This window comes from Rousettus aegyptiacus, unplaced genomic scaffold, assembly GCF_014176215.1.
Source record: "Rousettus aegyptiacus isolate mRouAeg1 unplaced genomic scaffold, mRouAeg1.p scaffold_m13_p_5, whole genome shotgun sequence".
Lineage (NCBI taxonomy): Eukaryota > Metazoa > Chordata > Mammalia > Chiroptera > Pteropodidae > Rousettus > Rousettus aegyptiacus.
The window spans coordinates 6,621,899-6,649,267 of record NW_023416308.1 but is presented as its reverse complement, the minus strand read 5'-3'; the positions used below and the strand labels follow the sequence as shown (position 1 = coordinate 6,649,267).

General features: G+C 56.8%; 1 protein-coding gene across 2 annotated transcripts; it reads left to right on the top strand.

Annotated features, from left to right (window-relative positions):
* The first annotated feature begins 622 nt into the window (after positions 1-622).
* Positions 623-26,576, top strand: RASAL1 (RAS protein activator like 1). 2 transcript variants are annotated; one of them, XM_016157482.2, is made up of 21 exons: positions 623-1,014; positions 4,999-5,055; positions 7,252-7,365; positions 7,492-7,553; positions 10,034-10,163; positions 12,198-12,279; positions 12,367-12,498; positions 14,158-14,246; positions 14,794-14,917; positions 15,070-15,223; positions 15,566-15,630; positions 15,850-15,962; positions 17,836-18,028; positions 20,988-21,125; positions 21,670-21,814; positions 22,782-22,954; positions 24,111-24,248; positions 24,325-24,460; positions 25,218-25,338; positions 25,709-25,785; positions 26,041-26,576. In XM_016157482.2, exons 1-21 carry the CDS (start codon positions 950-952, stop codon positions 26,178-26,180), a joined length of 2,448 nt encoding a protein of 815 aa, XP_016012968.2. In that variant the 5' UTR covers positions 623-949; the 3' UTR covers positions 26,181-26,576. The 2 variants fall into 2 exon arrangements, with proteins under 2 accessions (XP_016012968.2, XP_016012969.2); XM_016157483.2 differs by lacking the exon at positions 623-1,014 and adding an exon at positions 1,399-2,524.
* Positions 26,577-27,369: the final 793 nt, after the last annotated feature.

Below are 27,369 nucleotides of genomic sequence, written 5' to 3'. Positions count from 1 at the left end.
AGAGCCGGGCCCGGCGTGCAGCGAGCTTTCAAACGATTGTTGATGACTTTTATCCTCGCCGTGGTGGTGGTTCCCCTCCCCCTCCGGCCGCGGCTTCCTCCCCCGCAGTGCCAGCCCGTGACGTGGGTGCTGCCGCTCTCACAGTCTGGGTTTAATAGGAAACTAAAAGAGACAGAAGGGGATGTTTGAGGCCCCTCCTTTGACTCCGCACGGACCCCCAGGGAATGCGCGACTCTTCTCTAGCGACACCTCCCGCCAACCGCGGATACTGCTCTGGGGCAGGGCAGGGAGGTCGGACCGAGGAGGCGGCGCGCGGCGGGTAAGCAGAGGCGGCCTGGGGAGGTGTGAATGTGTTGGAGGGAGGGCAGGCAGGGGACACACGGCGTCTTCTGAGCCCAGTGCCAACTCACCAGGAGCCGCTGGCCACGCCCATCATGGCCGTGGGCCTCCCCACCTGGCAGTCCAGCCTCCGCGCACCCTGGTCTCCGCGGCCCGTGCGCTCCGGCGCGCTTGGCGGGGGCGCCGGCAGAGGGCGCGCGAGGGGGCCCGGGGAAGCGCTGGGGACCCGGAGGGAGGCGGGATTGCTGGGTGGGCCCTGGGCCGCCCCCTCCCGCCCCCTGCCCAACCCTCCCGCCCACCGGGAGCTCCAGACCAGGAGGCGAGAGCTCGCGGCGGCGCCTGTGCTCTCAGCCTGCTGGGCGCACGGCTCCTACCTGTAGAGTCGGGGAGCTGGGTGCGCCCCCTCCTCGGACACTTGTCTTTTCTTCTCCTTCGGAAACCACCCGCCTAGCTACCCGCGTCTCGGACACGCGGCGCTGCGACGCCAGGACAGGGCGCCAGGCTCGCACCTGGTGACATGTAGACGGCCCCCGAACACCCCCTCCCCATCTTGCTGTCCAGCCTCAGAATCTGGGCGCCCACCTGCCCGGAAAGTTTGGGGCTGGGCGCCATGGCCAAGAGCAGCTCCCTGAATGTCCGCGTGGTGGAGGGCCGGGCGCTGCCCGCCAAGGACGTGTGAGTACTCCCGGGGCGAGTCCGGGGTGACGGACGCATGGAGCATGGGATGGGGTCTGGGTCGTCCATTCAGCGTGCCAGGGAGGGTCGGGGAGGTGGGCAGGGGTTCTCGCCAGACACCCCCGTATCTGCCTTCACGGGGCAAGAGGCCCCATGACCATCGCTGTCCTGGTAGGAGGGGGGACCCGGACTTAGCAGATGCCCCGCCCTGTCCCCCCACCCCCGGGAAGGGGGGATGTCTTTGTTTCAGGAATGCACTAAGGCGGGGGGGGGGGGGGGGGGGTCTTCCAGAGCGTCAGTCCTGGGGATTGGAGGGAGGGTCGGGTTCTGTCGGAGCTGCGGAGGGGGGGGCGGGGGAGGGTCTCTTCTTCAGTCCAGGCAGGTGTCAGAGGTGGTACTTCCCCAGTCCTGGGTGAGCTCCTATCAACAGAACCCCGGGGAGGAACCCGGCAGGCGGGGGATCCGGGTGGCTCCAGGCTCCAGAATTCCTCTGTGTGCATTTGGGGTTTTGGTTTGCACAGTGTCACCAGATGGCCAACCGTCCAGCCCTGGGGGAGACTGGGGGCCTCTTGACCCAGAGCCCTGAGCTCCCCAGCCAGTAGGTCTCAGCCCAGTGTGGACCTTCCCTTGATGCTAAGGGTCTTAAGAGCCAGCTCCTCTCCTTGCAGCCCCCTCCCCAGCCAGGTGTGACAGGCCAGAGGATCCTGGGCTCCCCTTGGTACCAGTCCTGGGCTGTGCTTCCCCCAGGGCTGAGTCAGCAGTTGCCAAATCAGCAGAATGGCGGGAAGGGTCCCCCTCTAGCTTGGCCTGGGGCCCAGAAGAGGCTCTGGAGGTGTCAGCACCTGGGATCCTTGGCAGGACACCGGCTGTGTGACCTTGGACCTGGTCCTCTCTGGGTCTTGATCTCACATCTGTGCAATGGGAGCTCTGGACAGAGGTCTCCAAGCCCCATGCAGCTGTGAGGGTGGAGAACTTGTTAGGGTTTGCCCGTGGCCAAGGGAAGCAGGAACCTGGATTCTGAGGCCTCACACAGGTCAGGGCTTAGGCCGCCCTAACTCCTCCAGCTGCGGGCCCCCAGTGAGGAGTATCCTGCCTTTGATTTCATGAACTGCCCCTCCCCAACACTGCAGCTGTGTCAAGGGTGGGGGGAGCTGCTTAGATCTCCCTCCATCCTCCTTAGCTACCCCAAATACACACACCCCTGAGTTCAAAGCAGAGAGTTTGCTGTGCAGATGCGGCATCCGGACAAGCCCCCTGCCTTCCTCTTTCTGAGTTGGATTCTGGAACTGTCAGGGCATTGAGGTTAGACGCGGGGGCCTGGCAGCCGCTGGAGGGCTTGGAGGGGGATCGTCCAGAACCCAGGTCTCCATCTCGGTGTGCTCTGAACTCCCCACCGGTCCTGGTGAGAGCCGCGAAGGAGCTCCTGACGCCTCTCCTGAGGAGGGTGTTGAGTCATGCCTGGTTCCTGCATCCTTTGGCCGCCCTTCCTCCTCCCTGTTCTTGGGCCAAGGTGAGCTCTGGGGTGGGCCACACCCCAGAGCAAGGGTAGGGAGGAGTCACTAAGCCCCAGTTGGGGATACAGCCACCCTGCCTCAGTTTCCTCAGCTGTTGGCTCCCTTCTTCAGAGGGGCTCTCCTCCAAGCGTGCTGGGATCTCCCCACCCATGGGGACTCTTAGATTGGGTGTGTTCGCCCTCCCTTCTCCTAAAAGGGGAAAGGGTCTGGATTCTTCCTGAAGCCTCACCAGGTTTTAGGGGAAGGTCCGACCTGGCATGGGAGGAGGACTCAGCCAACAATTCTAGAGTTATTACTATTACTAATAATAGGAGCTGTAAGTCATCGAGGGCCGGCTATGGGCCAGGTCCTGTGCGTAACACTTCTTTCAGTCCTATTAGCATTTCCGTTTTCCAGAGGGGGAAACTGAGGCCCAGAGAGGCAAAAACACTTGCCCAAGGTCACACAGCTGGCATCCGAGGCCTGACCGCTCCCATGCGCAGAGCAGATGAGGCAGGCAATGGCGTGCTTTCCAGCTTGAGCTGGGGCTGGGGCCGTGGGAGAGGCCAAGGGTCTGGAGAGATGGAGGCTCTGGGAGGGGCACCCCCTCCCCTCACTGTCGCCCCTACCTGATAGGAGGCTGATAAGGCCCTTGTGCGTCAGAGCCCTGGAACTGACGCCTGAACTTGGCTCCCATGAGGGGCTGGGGTCAGGCTGGGTCAACAGGAGGGGGTGTGTCTCCCAGCCCTTTGCTGGTGGGATCCCAGCCCACATCTGTAGTTGGGGAAACTGAGCCGTAAAGAAGCTCAGGGATAGAAAACCCAGAGAGAGAAATGAGATGTAGGGGGTTACCCAGCCTCAGGCGTCCAGCGGGGTAGAGCCAGGTGGGGAAACTGGGGCTCCCGGGGCTCCCGGTGCACCTCACAAAAGGGGAATCGGAGGTGGGACACAGAGAGGAACTCGGAGACACAGGCCACTGCCCAGTCTGACGTGCTCACGAATGGGGACGAGGTGGGAAAATGGGGGCCCTGGAGCACCCAGCAGAGGGGTCTAAAGTAAGGAGTCCAGAGAGGAAACCGAGGCACAGGAAAGGCTCAGCCAGCAGACGAAACCTCAGGTTGGAGCCAGCTCCTGGTGCCAGTGTCCCTGGTCCCTGGAATTCTTGGGCGTTTCGAGACTGGTGACAAGCTGACCTGAGAGGGGGTGGCAGACGGAGAGGGTGGGGAGTGGGGTGTCGAAAGGGGGAGTCATTTAGGGAAGGGGTCGTGAGCTAAGGAGGAGGTGGCGTTGGTTAAGAGCAGATGCGCTGAGCCCCAAAGACCTGGATTCAAGCCTGGTTCTGCCAGGTGGGGGGAGGGGAAGGGGCTGCAGTTCCTCCCCCAAGGAGTTCACAGTTCAGAAGCCGAGGGAGCCAGGGAGACAGAGAGAAACACAGAGAGGAGCAAGGGAACAGGACGATTTCAGACGCTCGGAGGCATCAGAGGTCCGTTTTACATAGGACGGCGGTGGTCAGAGATGGCCTCTCTGAGAAGGTGACCTTTGCGTGAGTGACAGGACAAAGGCAGCCATGACAAGATCACGGCCAGGGTATCTCAGGTGAATGGACCCTGAGGTTTGACTGTGCTTGAGAAGACAGAGGAGGCCTGCCTGTGTGATGAGACTAGGTAGGGGAGGAGATGGATGGACTGGAGACTCTTATTATGAAGGGGGGATGGAGCGACTCTTATTATGAAGGGGGGATGGAGCTGGCTTTGGTTGGCTGATGGCTCATGGCCACCTAAGGAAATGGGACACATCTGTCCTGCTGGTTGAGTTTTGAGGTGCCTGCGGGTAAGACAGTCTGCTGGGGTCCCTCCCCACTGAAGGCTGAGCGATGGGAGGAGCCCCCCTCCCCCACCGCCACCTTCCCAGGGAACTTGGGATGAAATGAAAAGCTGGAGAGAGCAATGCTCACCCAAGAGCGTGGTGTTAAGGCACCTGGCGGAGAGTTCTGGGGTGAGCCTGCGATGCCTCCCCCCACCCATTGTCTCCTTTAATCCCTCCAACTGCCCTGGGAGGCGCGTTCGTATGATACCTGATTCATAGAGCAGAGAAACCGAGGTCCACAGAGGGTAGGGGACTTGCCAGGGGTCCACAGCCAGCAGGTGGGGAAGCCAGCGAGGACTCCCCAGCACGTGCTCTTGACCTCTGCTTTGGGCTTCCTGGGGCCAGGACTCTGAACTTTTCGGCTTCCTGCCTCAGTGTTCCGTTTCTGTGGAATCCCCTTCTCCACCCGGGGTCCCGTGTGCGGTGGGTCAGGGACACAGTGGGTGGGCTGTGCAGCCATGACTTCTCCGGCTGGCCCCCTGAGGTCCTGCCCCTTAGCCGAACTTGCTGTGGGATCCTTGGCAAGCTCCCTCCCTTCTCAGTTCCCCTCTCAGTATAAAGAAGGTGGATTGGGACCCCCCACACACTCACGGCTTCCCTGTTAACCCCCCTTCCCAAACCGCAGGTCTGGGAGCAGCGACCCCTACTGCATAGTGAAAGTGGACGACGAAGTGGTGGCCAGGTGAGGAGCGGAGAGGCCGGGCCTGGGGTGAGGGGAGGAGGGCAGGCGGGGGCGGGGAGCTCCTTCTGGCCCCGGGGTGTCCAGGCGCAGGAACCCACAGGGGAAAGAGGAACTGGGAGGGCGATGCTCACCCATGGGGACTCTCAGGCCTGACGGCGGGTGCTCTGCGCCCTGGCCTGAGGACCGGACAGCTGCGCCTGCTGGTTCTTCTCCCCATTCTGCCCCAACTGGCCCAGACCTTCCCCCTGGACGTGATGAAGTCCCTGCTGTCCCCCTGGGCTGACTCAGCAGCTGCCAGCCTCCCACAGCGGCCTCCCTGGGGGCGGGCATCTCACGCTTGGCTGGGCCGGCTGGTTCCGGGCCTGCTGGGTGCTGCGGGCACTGGTGTGTGTGTGTGTGTGTGTGTCTGTGTGTGTGTGCGCGTGCGCCCAAATGTACCTACCCATCTGGGCCTGCTTGCGAGTATGTGTGGAGGTGTTGGGGGGCTGGTATGAATGCCTGTGACCAGATGTGTGTATTCACAGGGATGTGAGGGTTCACAGGCTCACTTTGTGTACGAGTGGTGTGTGTGTGTGTGTGTGTGTGCGTGTCTGTGCACACACATGGGCCACCCCGTACACACACGTGCACCCTGGCCTGCCTGTTTGGGTACGCAGACACCAGTGCGAGGAGGTGAGGGTGCTTGGCGTGTGAGTGAGTCCGAGCAGGGGGGACACTGGGCTGGGCCATGCTTGGTTCTCATCCCTGCGGGCCTGAGGGGTGGGTGGGAGGCTGAGACCTCGGTTCCTATGGAGACAGCAGGATTCAGGATGCCGCTGGTGCCGGTTCTGGTCCAGATGGGCTGGGAGCTGCGGACAGGAAGCCCGCATGGGGGAAGGTCAGCCAGCGGCACCCCCAGCTGATCCCTTCCCTCATTCTCTCTGCTCTGCTCATGCCGCCCCCTTACCGCATGCTGACACCACCCCCAAACCTGCAGACTGACTTTCTGCGTTACCGCAGGCTATTGTCTCCCCTCCTCAGGGCTCTGAGGAGCCTCCCGTCTCAGGGGTTGGGGAGCCTGAGGGACTTCCTGTTGGGAAAAGGCCAGGGTGGGAGAAGAGGGTACTTGGGAAGAAGAGTCCGTCTGATGGTGGTGGTGCCCTGGGCTGGGACAAGAGGGCAGAGTGTGCGCGCCTGTGTGTGTGTGTGTGTGCGCGCGCGCGCTTGTGTGCATGCTCACAATTTGTTGGGGGAAGAGTGTGTGAAAGGCAGGAGGATGGGAATGACAGGTGCGCAAACCAAATTTTGCAGCCGTACATTTGGGTGTGTCTTTCCTGGGCAAGTAGGTTCTTTGTTACCTGCTGGGGAAAGGGAAGCGTGTTTCTAGGGGCTCTGTGTGTGTGTCTGTTTCTGAGCTTTTCTCGGCCCCCGATCTTCCTGTGGATCCCCTGCTCACCAAGTGCTCTGGCCCCTGCCAGCTTCATGGTCTCCTGGCCCCTCACACTTTCCCCTCTTCCCCCAGCATGGTCCTGTTCCTCAAACTCGCCAAGCTCATTCCTACCTCAGGACCTTTGCACATGCTCTTCCAGCCATGGAATGATGGTCCTCATCGTCTCTCCCCACTTTGCCTGACTAGCTCCCACAGGAAGCCTCTCCTAATCCCTCCCACCCCCACTCTGAGACTCAAATGGGCACCACTGAACTCTCTCATTGTGTCATCGTAAGAGCTCAGGAGAAAACACCTGCCCGCTGAGGGGGACTGTGGGGGCAGGGACCTTGGCAAAGGTCCTCTGATTCTTTGTAACCCGCAAGGCTTGGCAAACAGTTGGGGGCGAGTGTTTATGGAGTGAATGAATGAATGAATGAATGGAATTGTGCGTGTTGTCAGTCCCTGTGTGTCTGTGTGATTCTGTGTGTCTGTCTGCTGTGTATAACCAGATGCATGTGAGCGTGTGTCTGTGGGTCTCCATGTGTGTCTAGGCATTTTTAAAATGTGCGTCTGTGTGAATGTGTCCGTTTTTTCTGTGTATCTACATGTGTTGGTATGTAGAAACGCAGAGACTTCTGAGGCTTCATATGTGTATCTGAGTATGTGTGAACGCGTCTCTGTGTGTCTCTGGCTTCCTCGGCGCATCTGTGAGTGTCTCTGTTTCAGTGTGTGTGTGCATTTATGTACCTGCGTCTCCAGGTGTCTGCTCCCTATGCCCCCCTTTGCAGGACAGCAACCATCTGGCGGAGCCTGAGTCCCTTCTGGGGAGAGGAGTACACCGTGCACCTGCCCCTGGATTTCCACCACCTGGCCTTCTATGTGCTGGACGAGGACACGGTGGGGTATGTGTGCTGGGCACCCAAGGGGAGGTGGACACCTTGAAGCAAAGTATCCACTCACCCGCCTAGCCCTTGACACCTGCCCCTCGACTCCCTGACTTGGACCCTCACCTGCTCGCCTTTCCACAGACATGACGACATCATCGGCAAGATCTCGCTGAGCAGGGAGGCGATTGCAGCTGACCCACGAGGTGGGCGAGGGGCACTGGCCCCCAGCTGGGCAGAGGGAGGAGGGGATGGCCGTGACCAGAGAGGACATGTACAAGGGCATAGCCAAGTGACACAGGGAAGTGCAAAGCCCGTAGTGGGAAGTTAGTTCAGTGTTTGTTTTTAAACAAGACAGATCTGAGGGTGGAGGTATGTGGAACGTGACTGTTGTGATGGCGGATGAAGGAAAGTGGGCAGCGAGGTCTAGCGTGGTCAAGGAAGTATTCCCGTAGGAAGGGGAATGAATTAGTCCTTAAAGGTGCTTTCACAGAAATGCTAAGGTGCGTCTCTATGGATTCTCTTCGGGCGTAGGACCAGGCCAGATGAAATACTTGGTGGGGGTTGATTGGAGAGAGCCCTAGGTGCCAGACTAGAATCTGGACTTTCTTCTGGAGGTACTGGGGAGCCATTGATGGTCCTTGAGCAAGATGGTGAAGATACTGGAGCTATATTATTGGAAGATGGAGTGATAGGAAAGATTAGCTACGTCTTCAGAAGATCTCTGAACTGCTTTGCGGGTACCGGATCACAGAGGGGTATGAGTAGATCTGGGGGATCGGTTTGGATTCTGTGCAACAATCAAGTGAGAGAAAGGCGACGGCCTTGTGGACTTGGGGGTAGCAGTGGAGACAGAGGGGAGGTGAAATGGAACTCCCACTTCCAGCAATGTGGGAGACGAGATCCTCGGAAGGGCTCTCCTGCCACATGACAGCGAGATCCTGAGCTGGATGGGATTCCTAATACATCATTAGAATTGCCGTGAAGAAGGAAAATTCCCAGTATTCTCCTCCCATCCCCCAGTCACGGGCAAAACCTAACAGGGAGTGGCGAGCAACAGCAAGGGAGTAGAGATTGATCTGAAAGTAAATGTCAATGTCAAATCTATGATCTACAAACTAAATCTTGGGCTAGGGCCAAGGCAGATGGTATTGACCCTGAGACTTCCCCATTAGACTGAGACCCTCAAAGAGGCCCAGAATAAGCAAGCATTACTCCACTCCAGGGATAAGCATCTTCATGTTAGGTTTCCCGCATGGTGAGATCAAACAAACATGAATTCACAATCAAAGATGACCACACACACAAGTCAGAGGGCCACCATGAGCAAGAGTCAGCAGAACCAATAACCCTCAGATTTAGACCTACAAAGACTTTGGATTTTGTAATTATGGTATACAGAATTTTTAAAATTAAGTAAATAAAAAAATGTAATCACCTAAAAGGGCTAGCAATAACCACAGTAAATTTTTTAAAAATTGACTTGATAAAGAACTAAACCAAAATTTTAAAGGTTAAAAAATACAGTTGTTGAATTTAAAAACTAATAGGTGAGTTCGATAGATTGGTCAGAGCGGAAGTGAGAATTAGTGAATTGGAAGAGGCAGCTGAAGAAGTGATTTAGACTTTAGCCCAGAGAAAGAAGAAAGAAGAAATTCAGAGACGGAAAATAACTGAGGTCCAACGTTCATTTAATTGGAGTCCTACAAGGAGAGAGTAGAAAAAAAATTGGGGTGACAGAATAATTAACACTGGGGATTACAGTGCCGTTTCAATAATAAAACTTTTTCTTATTCCAACCCAAACAAGCAAACAAACAACAAAAACAACAACAAGAAAACAGACACACACAGGAGAGAGGAAATGATAAAAAAAAAAAAAAAAAAAAAAGAGGATGATCTGGAATTTTCTAGAACTCAAGGAAGAACATGATTTTGTAAGCAGAAGCACAACCTGTACAAAGCAGGATAAAAAACGTTCTTACCTCGACGCATTGTGTGTGAAACCAAAGAAAATTAAAGGCAGAGTCCTCACAATTAGAAAAGATAGAGCAATCATTAGGCTGAAATGACTTTCGAATAACTACGGTGGAAGCTAGAAGTCAATGGAACGATACCTTCAGAGTGTTGAGAGAGAGAGAGAGAGAGAGAGACAGAGACAGAGACAGAGACAGAGACAGAGACAGAGACAGAGAGACAGAGACAGAGAGACAGAGACAGAGAGACAGAGAGAGAGAGACAGAGAGAGAGAGAGATGGAGAGATGGAGAGACGGAGAGACGGAGAGACGGAGATGGACTTGACCGTGATCGATTCGGACAGGGAGAATGACCCATACGAAGGCTCAGAGGTAGGGATGCCCATGATCTTTCTGAGGGGAGAGTATGTCGAGACTAAATGAAGGACGGCTTCGTGTACCAGGGCGGAGAAGGTGGTGGTGCCTGCTTAAGGGCATTATCTGCCTTCAACTCGCAGCTCTGCCATTTACTAACCGTGGGCTCATGGGCAAAGCTCTTCCCTCGCTGGCCTCATTTTCCTCATCTGGAGGTGGGGGTAATGACTACACCTTCTGATGTCCACGAGAAGTCCACGACTGAACCCATTATTAACGTTGATGGAATTTCTAAGGTGACACAATGCCGAGTTCACGGTCGGTGCTTAATAAATGTCAGCGCCTGTGTCCCCCAGGAATTGATAGCTGGATCAACCTGAGCCGCGTGGATCCGGACGCGGAGGTGCAGGGTGAGATCTGCCTGGCCGTGCAGCTGCTGGAGGATGTGCGCGGCCGCTGTCTTCACTGCCATGTGCTCAAGGCCAGGTATGGTCCTGATGGTGGGTATGGGGCGGGGCGGGGCTGAGAATGAGCAGGAATCCTCTGGGTCCCCCCAGCTGCCTTGGCATTTGGGGCACTTATAGACTCACAACCAGGATCCCATGTGAGCAAACAGTTCAAGCTCACTGGATTATAAATTCCTGGGTTTAAGGCACAAGTGAAATAAATCTTCGTGGGGCCTCCAGTGACCAGCAACCAAAGGCTCCATACTCAGAATGGCCAGACCAATGCGTGGAGGTGTATTAATCAAATCGTAAGTGGTAGATACCCAAGTCACACTGGCTTAAACAGATTGGCTCCTATGAATGACACGTAGCTTCAGGCATGGCTGGATCCAGGTGCTCAAACGGTGACATCAAGAATCTGTAGCCACAGGTTCCTCAGCTGTCATTCTCAAACAGTCCCTCACCAGGTGGGGACAAAGATGGCCCCAGCAGCCCCGGCTGCCATCCTAATAACTTGGCAGCTCCAACTGAAAAGGGACTTTTATCTCTGACCATTTCTTACCAGTGCCCTAAGACTAATTCTTATTGGCTCAGCCTGGGGCACATGCTTGTCTCTGAACCAATTACGTCGACCCTGATTGGTCAGACTTGAGTTGCGAGCCCATTCCTGGAGTGGAGGGAGGGATCGGCCCACCTACGTCTCCTGGGCTGGGAGTGAGGGAAGGGAGGGTCTGTCCCAAAGAACCATCAGAAGGAAGACGGATGCAGGACCACAGATGACCTTCCAGAGGCACCGGCTTATGAGATACCCATCTCCCCGCTGCCTACGTATCACTCTGTTAATCCCTTGCTCTCTCTTTCTCTCAGCCGCCCCGGCATTCTGCTTCCTTAAATACTTCCGCCCCTTTTCCCCTCATCTCCCATCTTGTCTTTCTGCCCTTTTTTTTTTTTTTTTTTCCCCACACCTTACTCCTCAACCTTCACGTTTAAGCCAGACCTCTCCCAGGTTGGAGGATATCTCTGTTTCTAGCTTGCTGTGTGACTTTAAGTTTCTTCCTTGCCCTCTCTGCGTCTCTCCCACCACCTCTAGATTTCTGCCCCCAGCTAGGGCTCCCTATACAGCCTGGACAAAGGGTACCAGGGGGGAAGGGGACAGGCCAGAGGACTCAGCTTGGGGCATGGGCCCTTCATCTGCTTTGTGCCCAGGGCCTCCTCCCCAGCCACAAGCTTATGTAGGATCCTTGCAACAGGAAAGGGACCAATTGCTGTCGCTTAGCAACTGGGCTGGCTCCTAGGAAACCACAGGCTTTGGATGCCTAGTGAGGGTGGGAGAGGAACAGCAGGAAGAAGCAGCAAGCAGCCCCTGGTGGGGGGTGTCCCTGGACTTGGGGTACCTCAGGAAGGGGGGATGGGGGAGGCTGAGTGGGGCGAGACTTTTGGGTCGTCAGGGCTACCAGAGGCCGGGGGTCTCTGCCTTATGCCTTTCCTTGGGTCCTAGGCAGGATGTGGGCATGAGTGTTTGTTGAATGAATGACTGAGCTGAGCCCTCACCACCTCCCAGCTGCTATGCTAAGTTCTTTACACACATCATCTCATTTAACATTGGCCCTGGGAGGTGGGTCTTTTATTCCCATTTTCCAGGTGAGGATAGTGAGGCCTAGGGAGGTGAAGTGTCTTTTCCCAGTATCACCCAGCCCACGAGTGGCAGAGCCAGGCTTTGAACTCTGGCATCTGGTCTCCCATCCAGGGGCTCCAGGTAAACTGAGGCCCCCTTCCTCCTCCCACTGTACCTCTGCCTGCTGGGCTTGACCTTTCTGTGGCTCAGTTTTCTCATCTGGAAAACAGGGGCCAACTAGTGCCTCCTCATAGGGTAGCATCAGTCAACAGGAAGATATGGAGTTTGGGTGGGTATAGTGAGGGGTGCTCTTGCTGGGTCCCTACATTGCAGGAGTTCATTGCCTTGGAAACCAGCAGAATTCGAATGGTCCACCCTGAACCCACCTGCTGAGGTCCAGCTTGGGTCTTGGTCCTTGAAGGTCATGTGTCCTCCACTCTTTTCCTCATCTGTCCCCAGGGACCTGGCCCCTCGAGACATCTCTGGCACATCTGATCCATTTGCACGTGTGTTTTGGGGCAGCCAGAGCTTGGAGACTTCGGTGAGTGGTGGAGGGGAGCTGGGTGAGTGGGGCGTCCCGTGGTGCGGTCCCCGTCAGCTCTCTGTCTCTCACTTTCTCTTCTGCTAGACTATTAAGAAGACTCGCTTCCCACACTGGGATGAGGTGCTGGAGCTGCGGGAGATGCCAGGGCCCCCGTCCCCGCTGCGGGTGGAGCTCTGGGACTGGGATATGGTGGGCAAGAATGACTTCTTGGGCATGGTGAGCACCCCCTCCGACACCCTCCATGGCTCCCTACTGCCTCCAAGAGGGAAGGAAGTGGAGATAGGCTGGGTATCCTGGGGCTCAGAAGGGTAGGTGTGAAGGCTACCTCACCAGGTCCTCTGGCCAGGCCTGGGCGATGGAGTCCTGTTACCCCATTGTACATTTGAGGAGACTGAGGGTCTCACAGGTGCAGGAACCTGCCCAAGGTCACCAGGTCAGCCCAGATTCTTATTCTGGGTTGAGAGTACCCAGGACGGCCGTGTGCTGGCCCCGTGCTCTGTGCTTCTCCAGCATAACCTTATTTACCCTTATGGCCACCCTGTGAATTTGGGACTATTGTTTTTTGCATTTTACAGATGGAAACTGAGGTTCAGAGAGGCTAAGTGGCTTGCCTAAGGTCGTATGACTAAGAAGTGGCAGAGCCGGGGTTTGAGTGCACGTCCCTCGGACTCCAGAATCTAAGCCCTTAGCTTCTATTCTTGGAAGCACAGGGCTTGAGGTTTTTCTCTTAGAACCTCAATTTCCCCATCTGCAAAATGGGTGTGATTGTTCCTTCCTCTCTTAGTACTGGATGTGTATCAGGGCTGACGGTTTTTAAAAGGAGGCAGATTAGAGCCAACAAGAGGGAGGCTCGGTTATGCACTGCTGGCGGGAATGTAAGATAGCACATGGTCTGACATTTTCTCAACCGGTTAGAGATGGAGTAACTTCATGACCCAGCAATTCCACTCCTAAGTCTAGACCCAAGAGAAATGAAAACACATGTCCACAAAAGGCTTGTACGTGAATGTTCGTAGCAGTGTTGTTTGTAATAGCCCAAGGTGGAAACAACCCAAATGTCTATCAAGAGATGAATGAATAAACAAAAGTGGTCCATTCATGCAGTGGAATATTATTCAGCCATCAAAAAGAACAAAGTACCGATACACGGGACAACATGGATGAATCTTGAAACCATTATGCTAAGTAAAAAAAGCCAGCCTGAAAAAAAAACACCCCCCACATATTATGTGATTTCATTTATACGAGATGTCTAGAGTAGGTGAATCAATCTATCAAGACAGAAAGTGGGTTAGTGGTCGCCAGGGGCTGGGGGATGGGGAGTACCTGCGAATGGGTACAGGCTTTTGGAGGGGAGGGGAGGAAATGTTCTGAAATTAGTGGTGATGTTCGCACAAGTATGAGTGTACTAAAAGCCACTGAATGATACACTTTAAATAGGGACTTGCATGGGATGCAAATTATATCTTATAAAGTTATTTTAAAAGAGGGATATGAGGTTTGGGGGCCCTCTGGACTGTCTTTAAGCCTTTCAATAAATGCAACTGTGTCTGTCCCTAAACAGAGCCGAAAAGACACTCAGGCCAGGCCTGCTGTCCCTAGCAACTGCTGTGGCCTCGGGCCGGTCACTCCACCTCACTGAGCCTCAGTTTCCTCAACTAAGTGTGCCCGGAGGCTCTTGGTACCCTGGCAGGACTAATAATGTGGGACCAAAGGAGGGCGTGTCACTGCTGTTGTCTTGATGGGATGCTGTGGGGAAGGAGGAGGTGGCCTCCGGCAGGCTATGCCACCTCTCCTTTGGTGGGCACTGAGCTCTTCCTCTAGGGCTGGGTGAGGTGGGCAGGGCTCAGCTGAGGGTCTGTGTGTCACCCACAGGTGGAGTTCCCCCCGAAGGTCCTGCAGCAGAACCCACCCAACGGCTGGTTCCGCCTCCTGCCCTTTCCTAGAGCCGAGGAGGATTCTGGGTAAATGCCAGTGTGGAGGGAGGAGGCCGGGCCGGAACCACCTCCGGCCCATGTCAGCTCTCCAGCTGTCGCCATGTGGCTTCCTTCATTCATTTAACGAACGTTTGTTGAATGTCTTACAATGTGTGTGTACTTACGTCTTGAAAGAGTTCACCTCCTACCCATCTCCCTGAGAACACGTCAGTTCACACCTGCTGGCGTGTGCTCAGAACCTTGGGTCCTTCCACACCTGTCCACACCTGTCCACACCTGTTCACTCTGTCCATGCTTGTACACTTGCTTCTATGCAGCACACTGTTTACACCGCTTGTGGTTGTCCATTTCCTTTTACACCTGTCGGTATCCGTTCACACCTGTTTAGACTGGCCATGGCCGTTCACATCTGCCCAGCGCTGTCCACACCCGTCTTGTTTTGCAAGTAGCCGTGTTCCTTACCCGTGTCCACACCTGCCCATCCTGGCTCTCCACACCTGCCCATATGTATTCTAATACACACCTGCCCACGCATACCCCCCCCACACACACACCTGCGATCTGACCTGCTCAGGGGGAACCTGGGCGCCCTGCGGCTGAAGGTGCGCCTCGTCGAGGACCGCGTCCTGCCCTCCGAGTACTACCAGCCCCTCATGAAGCTGCTGGCGGAGTCTGTGCTGAGCCCGGCAGAGGCAGAGGTGGGCGTGTCACACGAGCATTTCTGCTGGGAGGGGGGCGGAATGGGGATCTGGGCCCTGGCCTCCCCCAGCTTCGGGGCGCCTGCCTGGGCTCCTCTGCTTTGGAGTCCCGGGACCCCAGGCGACCTGTGCTGTCTCCTGTCCCTACCCAGGAGGACGCTGCGAGCCCCCTGGCCGTGCTGGAGGAGCTGACCTCGGGCGACTGCCGCCAGGACCTCGCCACCAAGCTGGTGAAGCTCTTCCTCGGCCAGGGCCTGGCGGGGCGCTTTCTGGATTACCTCACCCGGCGTGAGGTGGCACGGACCAGTGAGTTGCCCAGGGACGCCCCGACCTCCCCCCAAGGATGAGTCTGCAAGGAGGTGTCTGGGGGAGAAGTGGGAGGGAGGGGCTCAGGCAGAGGGGGCTCACGTGCGTGTGTGCGTGTGCACGCGTGTGAGTGTGTGTGTGGAGAGTTCCCTGTGCTGTGCACTGCAGCATGCTGGGTTTTGTTACTCTCATGCTGTGAGACTCTGTACTGTGAATGGAGTTTACGTTGCTGGTCTTCTCGACTCCCAAGGCTGAAAGAATCCTGACCCCTACCTTGGGTGGGTGGAGTGAGGCACATCCGGCCCCCCAAATCCCAGCGGGCACTTCCCTCTGTCCTCTCAGCCGACCCCAACACCCTCTTCCGTTCTAACTCCCTGGCATCCAAGTCCATGGAACAGTTCATGAAGGTGAGCGGGCCAAGGCCTGGAGGGGCCCAGGGGCAGCTTCTTTGAGGGGTCCACCTCCCAGGACTTACTCAGATTCCAGAGCTTGGCTGGCTTTGGGTGGCACTGGATGGTTGAGCTGGGTGCTGGCAGTGGGCCTCACCTTGAGTGGCAACCCAGTAGTACCCCGACCCCGTCCCGCCTCACCCTCGGCCCCGCCCCACATGGCGCCCCTGCCCCCAGCTCGTGGGCATGCCCTACCTGCACGAGGTCCTGAAGCCAGTGATTAACCGCGTCTTCGAGGAGAAGAAGTACATGGAGCTGGACCCAGGCAAGATGGACCTGGGCCGCACCAGGTGAGCAGAGCCTAAAGGGTGAACCTTGACCTCCTGAGAGTCCCCTTGTCCTCCTGGAGCCTTGTCAGACCAGGTCTGTGCCCATTGCCACCTCTTCAGGAGCCCTACATTTCACCTTGAAGTCTCACCTGTGAGCATCTGGATCCTTAGGCTGCCTAGTGTGGCGGTTCTGGGCTGGAGTCTGAAATCCGAGCTTCCTGGGTTCAAATCCCAGCTCTGTAACTTCCACTGGTGTGCAAGTTGCTTTACTCTTGCAGGGCTATGAGAATTAACCGAGTAATGTACACACAGCCCAGCATTGACCAACAGTCCATAAGTACTAGGTATTTCTATTATTGCAATGGTGGCTGAGGCCCTTAGGGGCGGACCCTGCGTGGGCCCGTGTGCAGAGGTGGGGTCCTGGGGCTCTTGATGAGGTTGGAGGAAGCAGGGCGGTGCTGGGGATCATGCTACACCTCTGTGGGCACCTCCTCTCTTCTCAGGACCTTCCCCACTCCAGCCGGGGTGGGTGGGCCCGTTCCCAGCAGTCTGTGAGACCTGGTTGCTGGGCGAGCCATCGGGGACCATGGTGGGGACAGGACAGGGTCTTGCTGTCACTTTGAGTCCTGCTCAGCAAGTGGTGCCCAGCACTTCCCGATCACCCCAGAGGCGGGCATCAGGACGCTTTTTACCAGATGAGGAAACGGAGCCTCAGAGAGGGGAGGTCACCTGCATGAGATCGCACAGCAGGAATGTGAAGTCTGGCCCCGAGCAGAAGGGCCTCGTTCATCCGTGAAAGCCAAGGTGGAAGCTTTTCCCGGAGCATCTGGCAGGGATGGAGGAGGGGCATCCAGGGACCTGGGCAGGCAGACTCGAGTGGGCAGTCCTGAGTTCCAATCTCAGCTGCGGCACCTATTTGCCAGATGACCTCTCTGAGCCTCAGTTTCCTCATCTGTTAAATGGGAACAATTTTAACTGTGAAGTGGACGGCTTTGTCCATTAGGTTGCCGTTAGGATTAAGTGATACAATGCCGGAGACATCCGTTCAGGGCTTAGCTCGCTGGGTCCAGGACATAGTGGGGCCAAGAACCCCCAGTCTGGCTTCTGTGGAGTGTTCGGTCTGAGAGACCCTCAACCTGGATGGTAGCGAGAGAGGAAGAAACGAGAGAGTTGCGGATAGAAAAGTGCCTTGCGTTCATTCACACAACAGAGCAATTGCTGAGCGCCCACTTGGCGCCAGGCACTGGCTGGCTGAGCACTGAGTCCAGAGCAGGGCACACATGGGCACGAACTCCTCTTCTAGGGGCAGACAGATCATAAACTAGAGAAGAAGGTCCTTGCAGGCGATCAGTGGACGGAGAATAATAAAGCTGAGGGGGGTCGAGGGAAGAGCCAGGAGCAGGGGAGGGGCTTGTGATCTTCCACAGGGACAGCCTCACAGGGAAGGGGATGATTAAGCCCAGACTTGAAGGAGGTGACGGAGGGGATCTTGTGCAGGAGCGTGTTCCAGATGGGGGGACGGGGACTAGCCAGCGCAAAGGCCCTGAGACAGAACACGTGTCTGGCATGTTCCTGCTGAAAATGCTTTGCACCCCCGGGCGGTGTGATGACATGCGATGGGAGAGGGATGGACTCTTTGAGGAGGTGGCATTTCAGCTGATTGTGGGGACAGATGTCCCAGGCAGAGGGAACAGCATGTGCAGAGCCTCCGAGACAAGGATGAACTGCATGTGTTTAGGCAGCAGCTGGAAGCCGGGCGGGAAGGGCAGGCGGGCGCCATCTAAGTAAGCCCCGTGCGGGGTGGCGGGGGCGGGGGCGGGGGGGGGGGCGGGGATTGGAAGGGGCAGGGGCTGGGCTCTGAGGCTGAGCCTCTCCACCTGCCCGCCCCCCCCAGGAGGATTTCCTTCAAGGGCACGCCCTCGGAGGAGCACGTGCGGGAGGCCAGCCTGGGGCTGCTGACGGGCTACCTGGGGCCCATCGTGGACGCCATCGTGGGCTCCGTGGGGCGCTGCCCGACAGCCATGCGCCTCACCTTCAAGCAGCTACACCGGTGCGTGGAGGAGCGCTTCCCCCAGGCAGAGCACAAGGTGGGCCAGGCGGGGAGACTGAGGCTGGGAGCGGGGTGGGACGGTAGCTTGTCCAGGGTCACATGGAGAGTCAGGGCAGAGGTGGGACAGCAACTGGGCTGCCATGTGTCCTGGCAGAAGTGAGGACAACATTCCTAGCAGGATCTGCAACCCACAGAGGGCGATGATGATGATGGATGATGTTGATGATGATGGTGGTGATGATGATGGTGGTGATGATGGTGATGATGATGATAGCAGCCCGTACCATAGGTCAGACCTCATTTTACATACTTATTACCTTCATCTGGTCTTCGCATCCACCCTATGAGGTGGGTCCCAGTATTATTCTATTTTACAGAGGAGGAAACTGAGGCCCAGAGAGGTGAAGGTACACAGCTAGAGAGAAAGGGGTGATTCTGGGATAGGCGCCTATCCAGGCAGGTCGGCTCCTGCACCTGTGCTCATAACCACCAAATAATCATGTGGCACAACCTGAGTGCTTTCTAAATTCCAACTGTGTGTGTGTGTGTGCGCGCGCGTGCGCGCAGGGGGAGAGAGAGAGAGAGAGAGGAGTTCAGTAGCCGACACCCAAAATAAAGTCTAAAAATAAATCCCACATGAGCTATTGCTTTTCCAATATTGACATGAAAATCGAAAACTCGGGTGCCACAGGGTTGAGGCGGGCGAGGTGTGGCGGTAGGGAGCGGCGAGGACTGTGGCAAAACGGGAACTCCCACAGCCGGTCTGAAGGGGGCAGCTCGGGACAATTAATAATCGCCATGTCGGATTGCCAGACCTTCAGAGTTTGTTTGGATTTTCTCAAGCCAACATTCTTGATTTTATGTGAGAGCCCTCATTTTTAAAAATTTGGCACTAATTCACCCATTAAAAAAACAACAACAACAAAAAACCCCTCTAACCATAAAACAACAACGCTTTGAGCCAATCGTTACATATTTGCGGCTGGCCTGGGCTGTGGGTTACCAATTTGAGAACCCCGGGTTTATGCTCAGCACGCCTTCCGAGGTGGCTGTCACCCGCTGATGAATGACAGAGTGAGGCTAGCTTATGTGGTGTAGATGTAACAGAGATGCCGACTGGGGTTCCCTCTGCAGAAAGATCTAAGATCCGAATGTTGCAGATGTAGCGTTTAGACATGGTGTTTAGGGCGCATCCCTGGAACTTGGGTTAAGAGCATTTGATTGACGCCACATCATGCCCCACTTCCTGTTTACAGATGGGGAAACTGAGGTAAAGAGCCTTGGCCATGGGTCGTGGACTCACATCATGGTCTCTGGACTCCCAGCTGGGGTCTGTCCCTTCTGCCCCCTCGGCCCTCCCCCCCACCGCCCGCTAAGGGGTAGCTTCCAAGCTGGGATGTGGCTTGATTTATGCCTCACCTTGTCAGGTTCGCACCTGGGCTGCCAGCAGAGGTGCTAAGTGGGACACAGCTGTGTCAGGGAGGAGGAAAGAGAGGGGGGAGAACCGCTCCTCAGACGGCCTGGCCCTTGTGGGGGGAGCCAATATCAGTGACACCCAAGTGTTCCCAATTCTCAGCCCCCCCGGGTGGGCAAAGGCCTTGGGCAGGGAGCAGGGACTTTCTCAGGCCCGTGAGGGTGGATGAGGTCAGGGGCACCCAGGGAAGCCCCTTTCTCTGCCTCTCTGACACCTGTTCTTCCTCTGCAAGAAAGGAGGAAGTCACGGGCTGGTGCCTAAGGCTAAAATTACCCTTGAACATGGCGGGAGGTCCTCAGTGGCCTTGGAGGTGGTTCAGGGTTCCAGATGAGCGGGTGGGGGTGGAGCCTCTCCCTCCAGGAAGCTCCACCTGGCAGGACAAACTGTCAATGTAGAGGTGCCCCAGGGCATTGGCACACCCCCTGGGAGGGTATTGTTTCCTGTGGGAATACAACCCCTAAATAAACATCAGAGCACATTCTCAGGCTAAATATAGCTGGGTGAGGGTGAGGGGTGAGTGGGGGGTGGGTTGAGGGCAGCCAGATGCACCCGGGATGGCGGCACACTCTCTCTCTCTCTCTCTCTCTCTCTCTCTCTCTCTGAGTTCCCTCTGCCGGAGCTGGGGGAACTAGCCTTAACTGCAGATGGCCAGGCGCAGGACGCACACTGATCGGCACCATACTTTGCAGTTTGTAGGAGGCAGAGGCTGGGGCTGGGGGTGCACATGAGGCAGGCTCTGCGGCCAGCCGAACTGGGTTCACGACTGAGCCGCAGTTTCCTCATCTGGAAAATGGAGTTAATGATATCTCCGTGGGATGTTTGCGATTAAAGGGGGTAGTTCAGGCTTAGTGTCTGACACTCAGTGAGTGCTCCCCAGTAGCTAGTGTTGAATGCAAGAGAGTGTGGTGGAGAGCTGAGAGTTCGAATCCCGCCTGGGCTCAAATCCTGGCTCTGCCACTTACAGCTGTGTGGCCTTGGGCAAGTGACCTTCCCTCTCTGGACTTCGGTTGCCTCTTCCGTAAAAAGGATATGTAATACCTCCTAGGGTTAGAAGTAAATAAATAAATGTATGGAGAAGTATCTGGCCCGCTGTTATTTATTATCATAAACTGTAGATCTAGGTTTGAATCCTGTTTCCTTTATTGATCAGCTGTGTGACCTTGGGCAAGTCGCTTGACATCTCTGAGTTCTGCTTCCTCATCTATAACATGGGAGTAATGTTTAATGTCGGTGCATCCTTCACCGGGCTGTGCCCTTAGCAGAGTCCTCAGCAATAAGCAGGCTCTGAGGATGTTTGGCTAAATCTCATCACGTACGATGGGCATTATTATAAGATTTTCCAGGTGCAGAAACTGAGGCCCAGAGAGGAAAAGCCTCCTTGGCAGGCCAGGACGGCCTCCCGACCCCTCTCCCATCTGACTTCCCTGTGCCTCACCAGTGTGGGTAGTCCTTGCCGCCTCCATTTCCCCAGCTGGGAAGTGGGTTTTGGAAGGCTCCTCTCACCAGCGGCTTCTCTCGGCAGGATGTGAAGCGCCTGGCCGTAAGTGGCTTTCTCTTCCTGCGGTTCTTTGCACCTGCCATCCTCACCCCAAAGCTGTTTGACCTCCGGGACCAGCACGCAGATCCCCAGACCGGCCGCTCGCTGCTGCTGCTTGCCAAGGTGCCGGGAGTGGGGTCCCCCATCCTGGGTGCTCTTAGCCGGGGAAAAGCATGGTAGAAACAGAGCTGGGAGGGCAGACCCATGGGAGACCCAAATGAGACCCAGAGAAACCTGTGTCTGAAATACCACATGGGCTTCCTGAGTGTGAAGGCATTCATTATGCTCCCTAAGTTCTTTTGAAACAAAAACCGTACTCTTCTAGAAGGAAAGTGGGAAGCAGGCTAGTAGTCATTTACACCTTAGTGTTAATTAGACCATCCTTTGCAAAGTGGCCATGTTTTGAGGTTCTGATGGGCTCCAGTGTATGTCTGATCAGATCAGACAGTCCCCGGTTGGAAGGGATTTGGGCTCAGGAGGGAACAGAATAATAAGGCCCTGGGGTGCATGTCTGTCCACAGGGAGGGGCAGGTATTGCCCAAAGCAGGTGCTGCTATGAGTCTTCTTTCGTGTAGTACTGACCTGGGAGCCAGGTGTCAGGTCCACAGAGGGCCTCCCCACCCTGGCAGTGACCTTGGCCCTGGCACCCCCTGCTCCTTTGCTCCAGGCCGTACAGAGTATTGGAAACCTGGGCCAGCAGCTGGGCCAGGGCAAGGAAATGTGGATGGCCCCCCTGCACCCCTTCCTGCTGCAGAGCATCTCACGTGTGAGGGACTTCCTGGACCAGCTGGTGGACGTGGATGGGGAGGAGGGTGAGTTCCTGTGGCCCTGCCACATCTGGCTTATCACTCCACTGGACCCTGGGGATCTGCCCTTCCTCTTCCTCCCTCCACCTCGAAGCACCGAGACTGTGGGTCAGCTAGTCAGTCAACTAACATTTTCTGCCCCCAACTGTGCCTTTCCAGCCAACGCAGAGATGTGGATGGGGACCGGGGCATGGTATTCATGCAATCGACAGATATCTATTAAGTGCCTACTATGTAATAGACGCTGTTCCAGGTGCTGGGGACACGGCAGTGAACGAGACAGAAGAAACTCCTGCTCTAATGGAAATTTTATTCCAGGGGAGACAACGGGCTGTAAAACGAATGAGCAAATCGTATAGTGTGTTCGGGGGGTGATAAGTGCTAAGGAGAAGAAAATCAAGGAAGGGAGGGACTGTTGGGGTGGGGGTGGCCGCGAGTGGCTTCACTGGGGTCATAGCAAAGACCTGGAAGAGGATAGAGGGCAAGCCTCGAGGGTCCTGGGGAAAAGGGTGGCCGAAGGAGAGGTGAGGGGCCCAGACTGTGTGGGGCTTCGTAGGCGGCTGGGAAGATGCTGGCTTCGACTTGAAGTGAAATGGAGCCACGGGACAGTTTTAAGCAGAGGAGCTGGGGTTGAGTTCGTTGTACGGGCCCAGTCGTGACATAACTGGATCCAAGTCTCAGAGAAGCAGCCTGTGGAGATGTGGAGCCATGGTTGTGGCTGGCGGGGTCCCTGTGGTTCTGGGGTGGGTCCCTGGACTGACTGCATAGGGCGTGGCTCCCCCTGCTGGCGGCCTGTGCCTCTGCCTGCAAGTCCCTCTGGTGGGAGAGGAGAGATGGTCCTCAAAGATGCCTTCCCTGTGGAGGGAGAGGCCTGGTCCTTCTGCCTCCAGCAGGATATGCTCGTCCTCGCACGCCCCCAGAGCAGGCTGAGCCTGGACAGGAAGCGTTCACTGTGCCCCTTCCCCGTTCCCAGAGGCTGGGGGCCCGGCCAGGGCCCTGGTCCCACCCTCCGTGACTGTCCGAGAGGGCTACCTGCTGAAGCGCAAGGAGGAGCCCGCCAGCCTGGCCACACGCTTTGCCTTCAAGAAGCGTTACTTCTGGCTCAGCGGGGAGACTCTCTCATACTCCAAGAGTCCCGAGTGGCAGGTGCGGCTCTACTCCGCGGTGGAGGGGTTTCCAGTGGTGGCGGCCTCTTTGCACCCCAGGGGGAAACTGAGGCCCAGGATGGGGCAAGGACTTGCGCAAGGCCCCGTAGCCACTTGGCAAGTCCAAACTCTCAGGCCAGGCTCTGCTCACAACCTCGGGCTGACGCGGGCCCACGTGCACGCACGCACCATGAAATGTCCTTCACAGCGTGCGCTCAGAGCGGCCTGGGCTCCGCCCCACCCCGGACGTAGGTAGTCACGCACAGGGCATGGGCGATGCTAAAGTCTCCTTGGCTGTTCCCACCCAAGTCTATGCCCACATACCAAGGACCCACATGAAACTGGATCTGCTCACTCCCATGCCCGCTGTTAGGCACACACACCCAGGCCTTCATTCGCTCACTCATTTGTTCATCAAACATATTGAGCGCCTACTATGTACCATGCAGTGTTCTAGGCCTTTACTGTGGAGATACCACAGTAGACAAGACAGAGAACCTCCGTTTTCATGGGGCTGCCATTCAAATCTCTCACAAACTGAAACACAGACGGGGGAATCTACCCACTTCTGCGCATGCGCCACAGAGGACAGGCGCCTGCACTGGCGGGGGCGGGGCGGGGGCGCCCACGCTTATTTCGTCTCCTCTGTTAGCAGAGCGTAGATTCTTGAGTTCAGCTCCCTGGGTTCTAATTCTGGCTCTACCGCATGAGTGACCTTGGGAGGGTCATGCATACCTCAGTTCCCTCGTCTGCAAATTGGGAAGAATAATAGACCCAGCCTCAGAAAGTTGTTGGGATGATGCAATAAGTTCATAAATGCGAAGTGCTTAGAAGCACATCCCAAGCGCCATGTCGGTGGTTACGATGACGACGACGACGACGACGACGATGATGGAGGTGATAGTGGTGGTGGAAACTGATGCTCAGAGAAGTTGTCACGTCCAGAGTGAAGGGGCAGGGCTTTGGGACTCATGGAACAGCTGAGTGGATACGCACGCAGATCACAGATACACAAGCTGGAATGTCCCCAACCCCAGGGACAGCACCTGACACACATCTCCAGAGGAAGGCTGTCCCTGGGCCCCCGCCCCCTGTCCCAGCCCTGCCCCCGGCCCCCTGCCCCCTGCCCACCCTGCAGTGACCATCCTCTCCCCTAGACGCGCTCCTCCATTCCCGTGTCGCACATCCGCGCGGTGGAGCGTGTGGACGAGGGCGCCTTCCAGCTGCCGCACGTGATGCAGGTGGTGACGGAGGACGGCGCAGGGACACGGCACACCACCTACCTCCAGTGCAAGGTGAAGTCCTGCAAGGATGGAGAGCTGAGGGCGTCCCTTGGTCCCACCTCTGATCACCTCCCCACACCCCCTGCAGAATGTGAACGAGCTGAACCAATGGCTGTCCGCCCTGCGCAAGGCCAGCGCCCCCAACCCTGACAAGCTGGCTGCCTGCCACCCTGGCGCCTTCCGCAGCGCGCGCTGGACCTGCTGTCTGCAGACGGAGCGCTCAGGTGAGGACGCAGTGCCGGCTCAGGCTCCGCCCTGCCCGCCTGCCAATCAACGGGCGTCGCACGTGGTCCCGGGCTGGCTGCGCAAAGTTGGGCAAGTTGCTTAACCTCGCTCAGTCTGCTCAGGTGTGAAATGGGGTTGAGAGCAGCGCCTACCTCGTAGGGCCATTGCGAGGATTACATGAGTCGATACACGCAAAGCTCTTAGAACACCGCCTAGCACGCACATGGCGCTGTTAAACGCGAGTTATTCTTTTGCGAGCACGCACTTTGTGCCAGGCCGGCCATCGAGGAAGACAAGTGAATAACCAGACACTTGTGACACGGCTTCACAAGTGCCAAGATGAGGCTTTTGAGACTCCGGAGAATGCCTTTGACCTGACCCCAGGCTAGGAGTTTGACTTTCTGGAGAGGGCGCTGCTTAAATGTGACCAGAGAAGAGTAGGAGTTAGGCAGCAAAGTTGGGGACAGGGGCGGGGTGAGGAAGAGTGTTGCAAATGGCGTGAGCGAGCGAAGGCCTGGCTGGAGACAGGGAGGAAGGGTGGGAACGGGTCGCTGTGGCTGGGGGCCCGATAGTGGGAGGACGCTGGGGGGGGGGCGGGGGGGGGCTGATGCCGTGTTGGGCAGTGGGGCTGGAAGGAGCGCGTAGGTTCGAAGAGCGATTTGAGAGGCGGAGAGGGCAGGGCTTGGGGACGGCCTGCCATGCGGGGATTCCGGAAGGGGAAAGGGATGGGGTTACTAACGACGCTGTGCCCCTCAGCTGCCGGTTGCAGCCGCACGCACTCTGCCGTCACCCTGGGGGACTGGAGCGACCCCCTGGATCCCGACGCCGAGACCCAGATGGTGTATCGGCAGCTGCTCCTGGGGCGGGACCAGCTCAGGTGGGCGCCCCACCCGTCCCGCCTCACCCCCTATGACCGGCTGGGCCAGCCGCCCACTGTGGCGTCCCCTGTTCCTTTACTCATCCTTTCCATGCGTGTCGGCTGAACTTGGGGGGTGGGGCAGGCACAGGGTGAGGACGAGAAAATGTCCTTGGGCGGCCATGGTGCAGAACTGGATCTTAGCATCCCTCAATACCTGGGACTGCGGAGACCCGGACACAGACCTCAGGTGTGTCCCTTCTCCTTCCTGGCCTCAGGATCACTATTAGCCAGTGACAGAGATTCGTTCCAACTGGCAGAGAATCTCCGGGGTAGAGAGCAAGCCCGGGAATCAGGGAACAGCCTTGTCTTTCTCCCTGTCAACTTCCAGGATGAAATTCCTGGAGGGTTTTAGCATGGATCCCAGTCTGGAGGCAGACACAAGAAAGGGCTCCAGGGCCACAGGAGGTAAGGGGTTAAGGAAGTCCCTTCCCTTTGCCCTCTCTGACACCTCCCACAACTTGTCAAGCACATCGCCGTGTCTTCCTGGCCACTGTCCTGTTTCTGGGGCGGGAGAGGGGGAACTGTGTGTGTGGGCTCTGCCACCTTTTAGGATTCTCAGGGCACAAGGTAAATCTGGAATCAAAGAAAGCCACCGAATATGGGTTGTGGCAGCTTTCCCAGGCCCGGCCAAGCCCCCTTGACCTCCTTGTCCACTCCTAGGGGCCGGTCCTGATGCCCAGGCCCGGCACAGAGAGGCAGCTGCCCACCTGCTGGAGGTGCTCGCAGACCTGGATCGAGCCCATGCGGAGTTCCAGCAGCAGGAGCAAGAGCAGGCAGCCCTGGGCCCCCTCCGGCCCTGAGGAAATGCGGGAGCCAGCCCGGATGGAGTCAGAAGCCGTTGGGTCCTTCTCAGCGTACCCTGGCCCAGCAGTCTCCTGTGGCTGTCTGGTACCTCCTCGGTGCTGTGGCTTGGAGGCTTCTGAAGATCTCCTAGTCCCATGCGCCCTAAGCCCAAAACCTGGGGCACGGAACCAGAGGGCCAGCCTTGCACTGAATGAGTCTCGCTCTCTGGGTCAAGGCAGACTGAAGGGGTTGGGATAAGGAACCTGACTCAGTTGGCTCAGCCTGAGGTCTCTGCTTCTGTCCACACCGATGATGCCAGCCTGGCCCTGAGCTGCTGGATACAGCTATACCTGAATTCCTACTGCCCATGTGGCCTTGTTGCCCCAGACAAGCACTAAACCGGTTCAGCCTTTCCTGTTTTCATGTCTGCCAATCCCTGTAACCTCACCGATCCTCCTGAACCCTGCCCTTGGCCGATGGTCCTAACCACAAGCTTCCGGAATCAGGTGCCCTCAGGAAGAACCGAGGCTGGGAGCCCAGTGTGCACTACTCAGACCCTTGGAGCCTGGGAGACCTCAGGCCAGGGTCCTTACCCCTTCTTTGAACTTTATTTTACGCTGTATAAAATGATGTGTGGTTTTCAAACTGGGTTCCATAGAGGTAGCGTGGGAGCCAGGGACAGGGGTACCCAGACTGTGGCCCAGAGCCCACCCCTCTCGAATGTCTGCTAGAAATGCCAGATCTGCTGCATCAGCATCTGAAGGCGTGTGGGGCAGGAGTCAGGATTCTTAAAGTCCTCAAGGTGATGTGGATGCACGTGAGATTTAAGGATCGTGGGGCTGGGCGACTTTGAGGTGAAATTTTGTTTGACAGTGAATCACAGAGGATAAAACGCCCAACTGGCGGAACTGGAAGGGCCTCCAAGGACTCATTTCCAGTTTTGATTGCCTGGAGGGTGGGACGGAAACTGAACCTGTCTGGATGGGGAGGTGGACCAGGATGTGGTGCTATCCCATGGAAGGCCAGCAGGGGTCGCCTGGAGCTGCAGCATCCACCGCAGCCACCTGGGCATCCCCCGGGATATTGCAAAGGCTAAGAAGATTGTTGCAGGCTGAGTTCCTCATTCCTAGTAATTTTACCAGCGAGCACTGAGTGCATCGCCTGGTGCCCATGCCTGAGAATGGAACTTTCCCCTCTGCCCTCTTT

Bases quoted from the DNA above. Each gene is read 5' to 3' on its own strand.
- RASAL1 (XM_016157482.2), top strand. From the start codon at position 950: ATGGCCAAGAGCAGCTCCCTGAATGTCCGCGTGGTGGAGGGCCGGGCG. The intron at 10,164-12,197 runs GTATGGTCCTGA...ATCTGTCCCCAG, and splicing joins TGCCATGTGCTCAAGGCCAG to GGACCTGGCCCCTCGAGACA. The intron at 15,963-17,835 runs GTGAGCAGAGCC...CGCCCCCCCCAG, and splicing joins ATGGACCTGGGCCGCACCAG to GAGGATTTCCTTCAAGGGCA.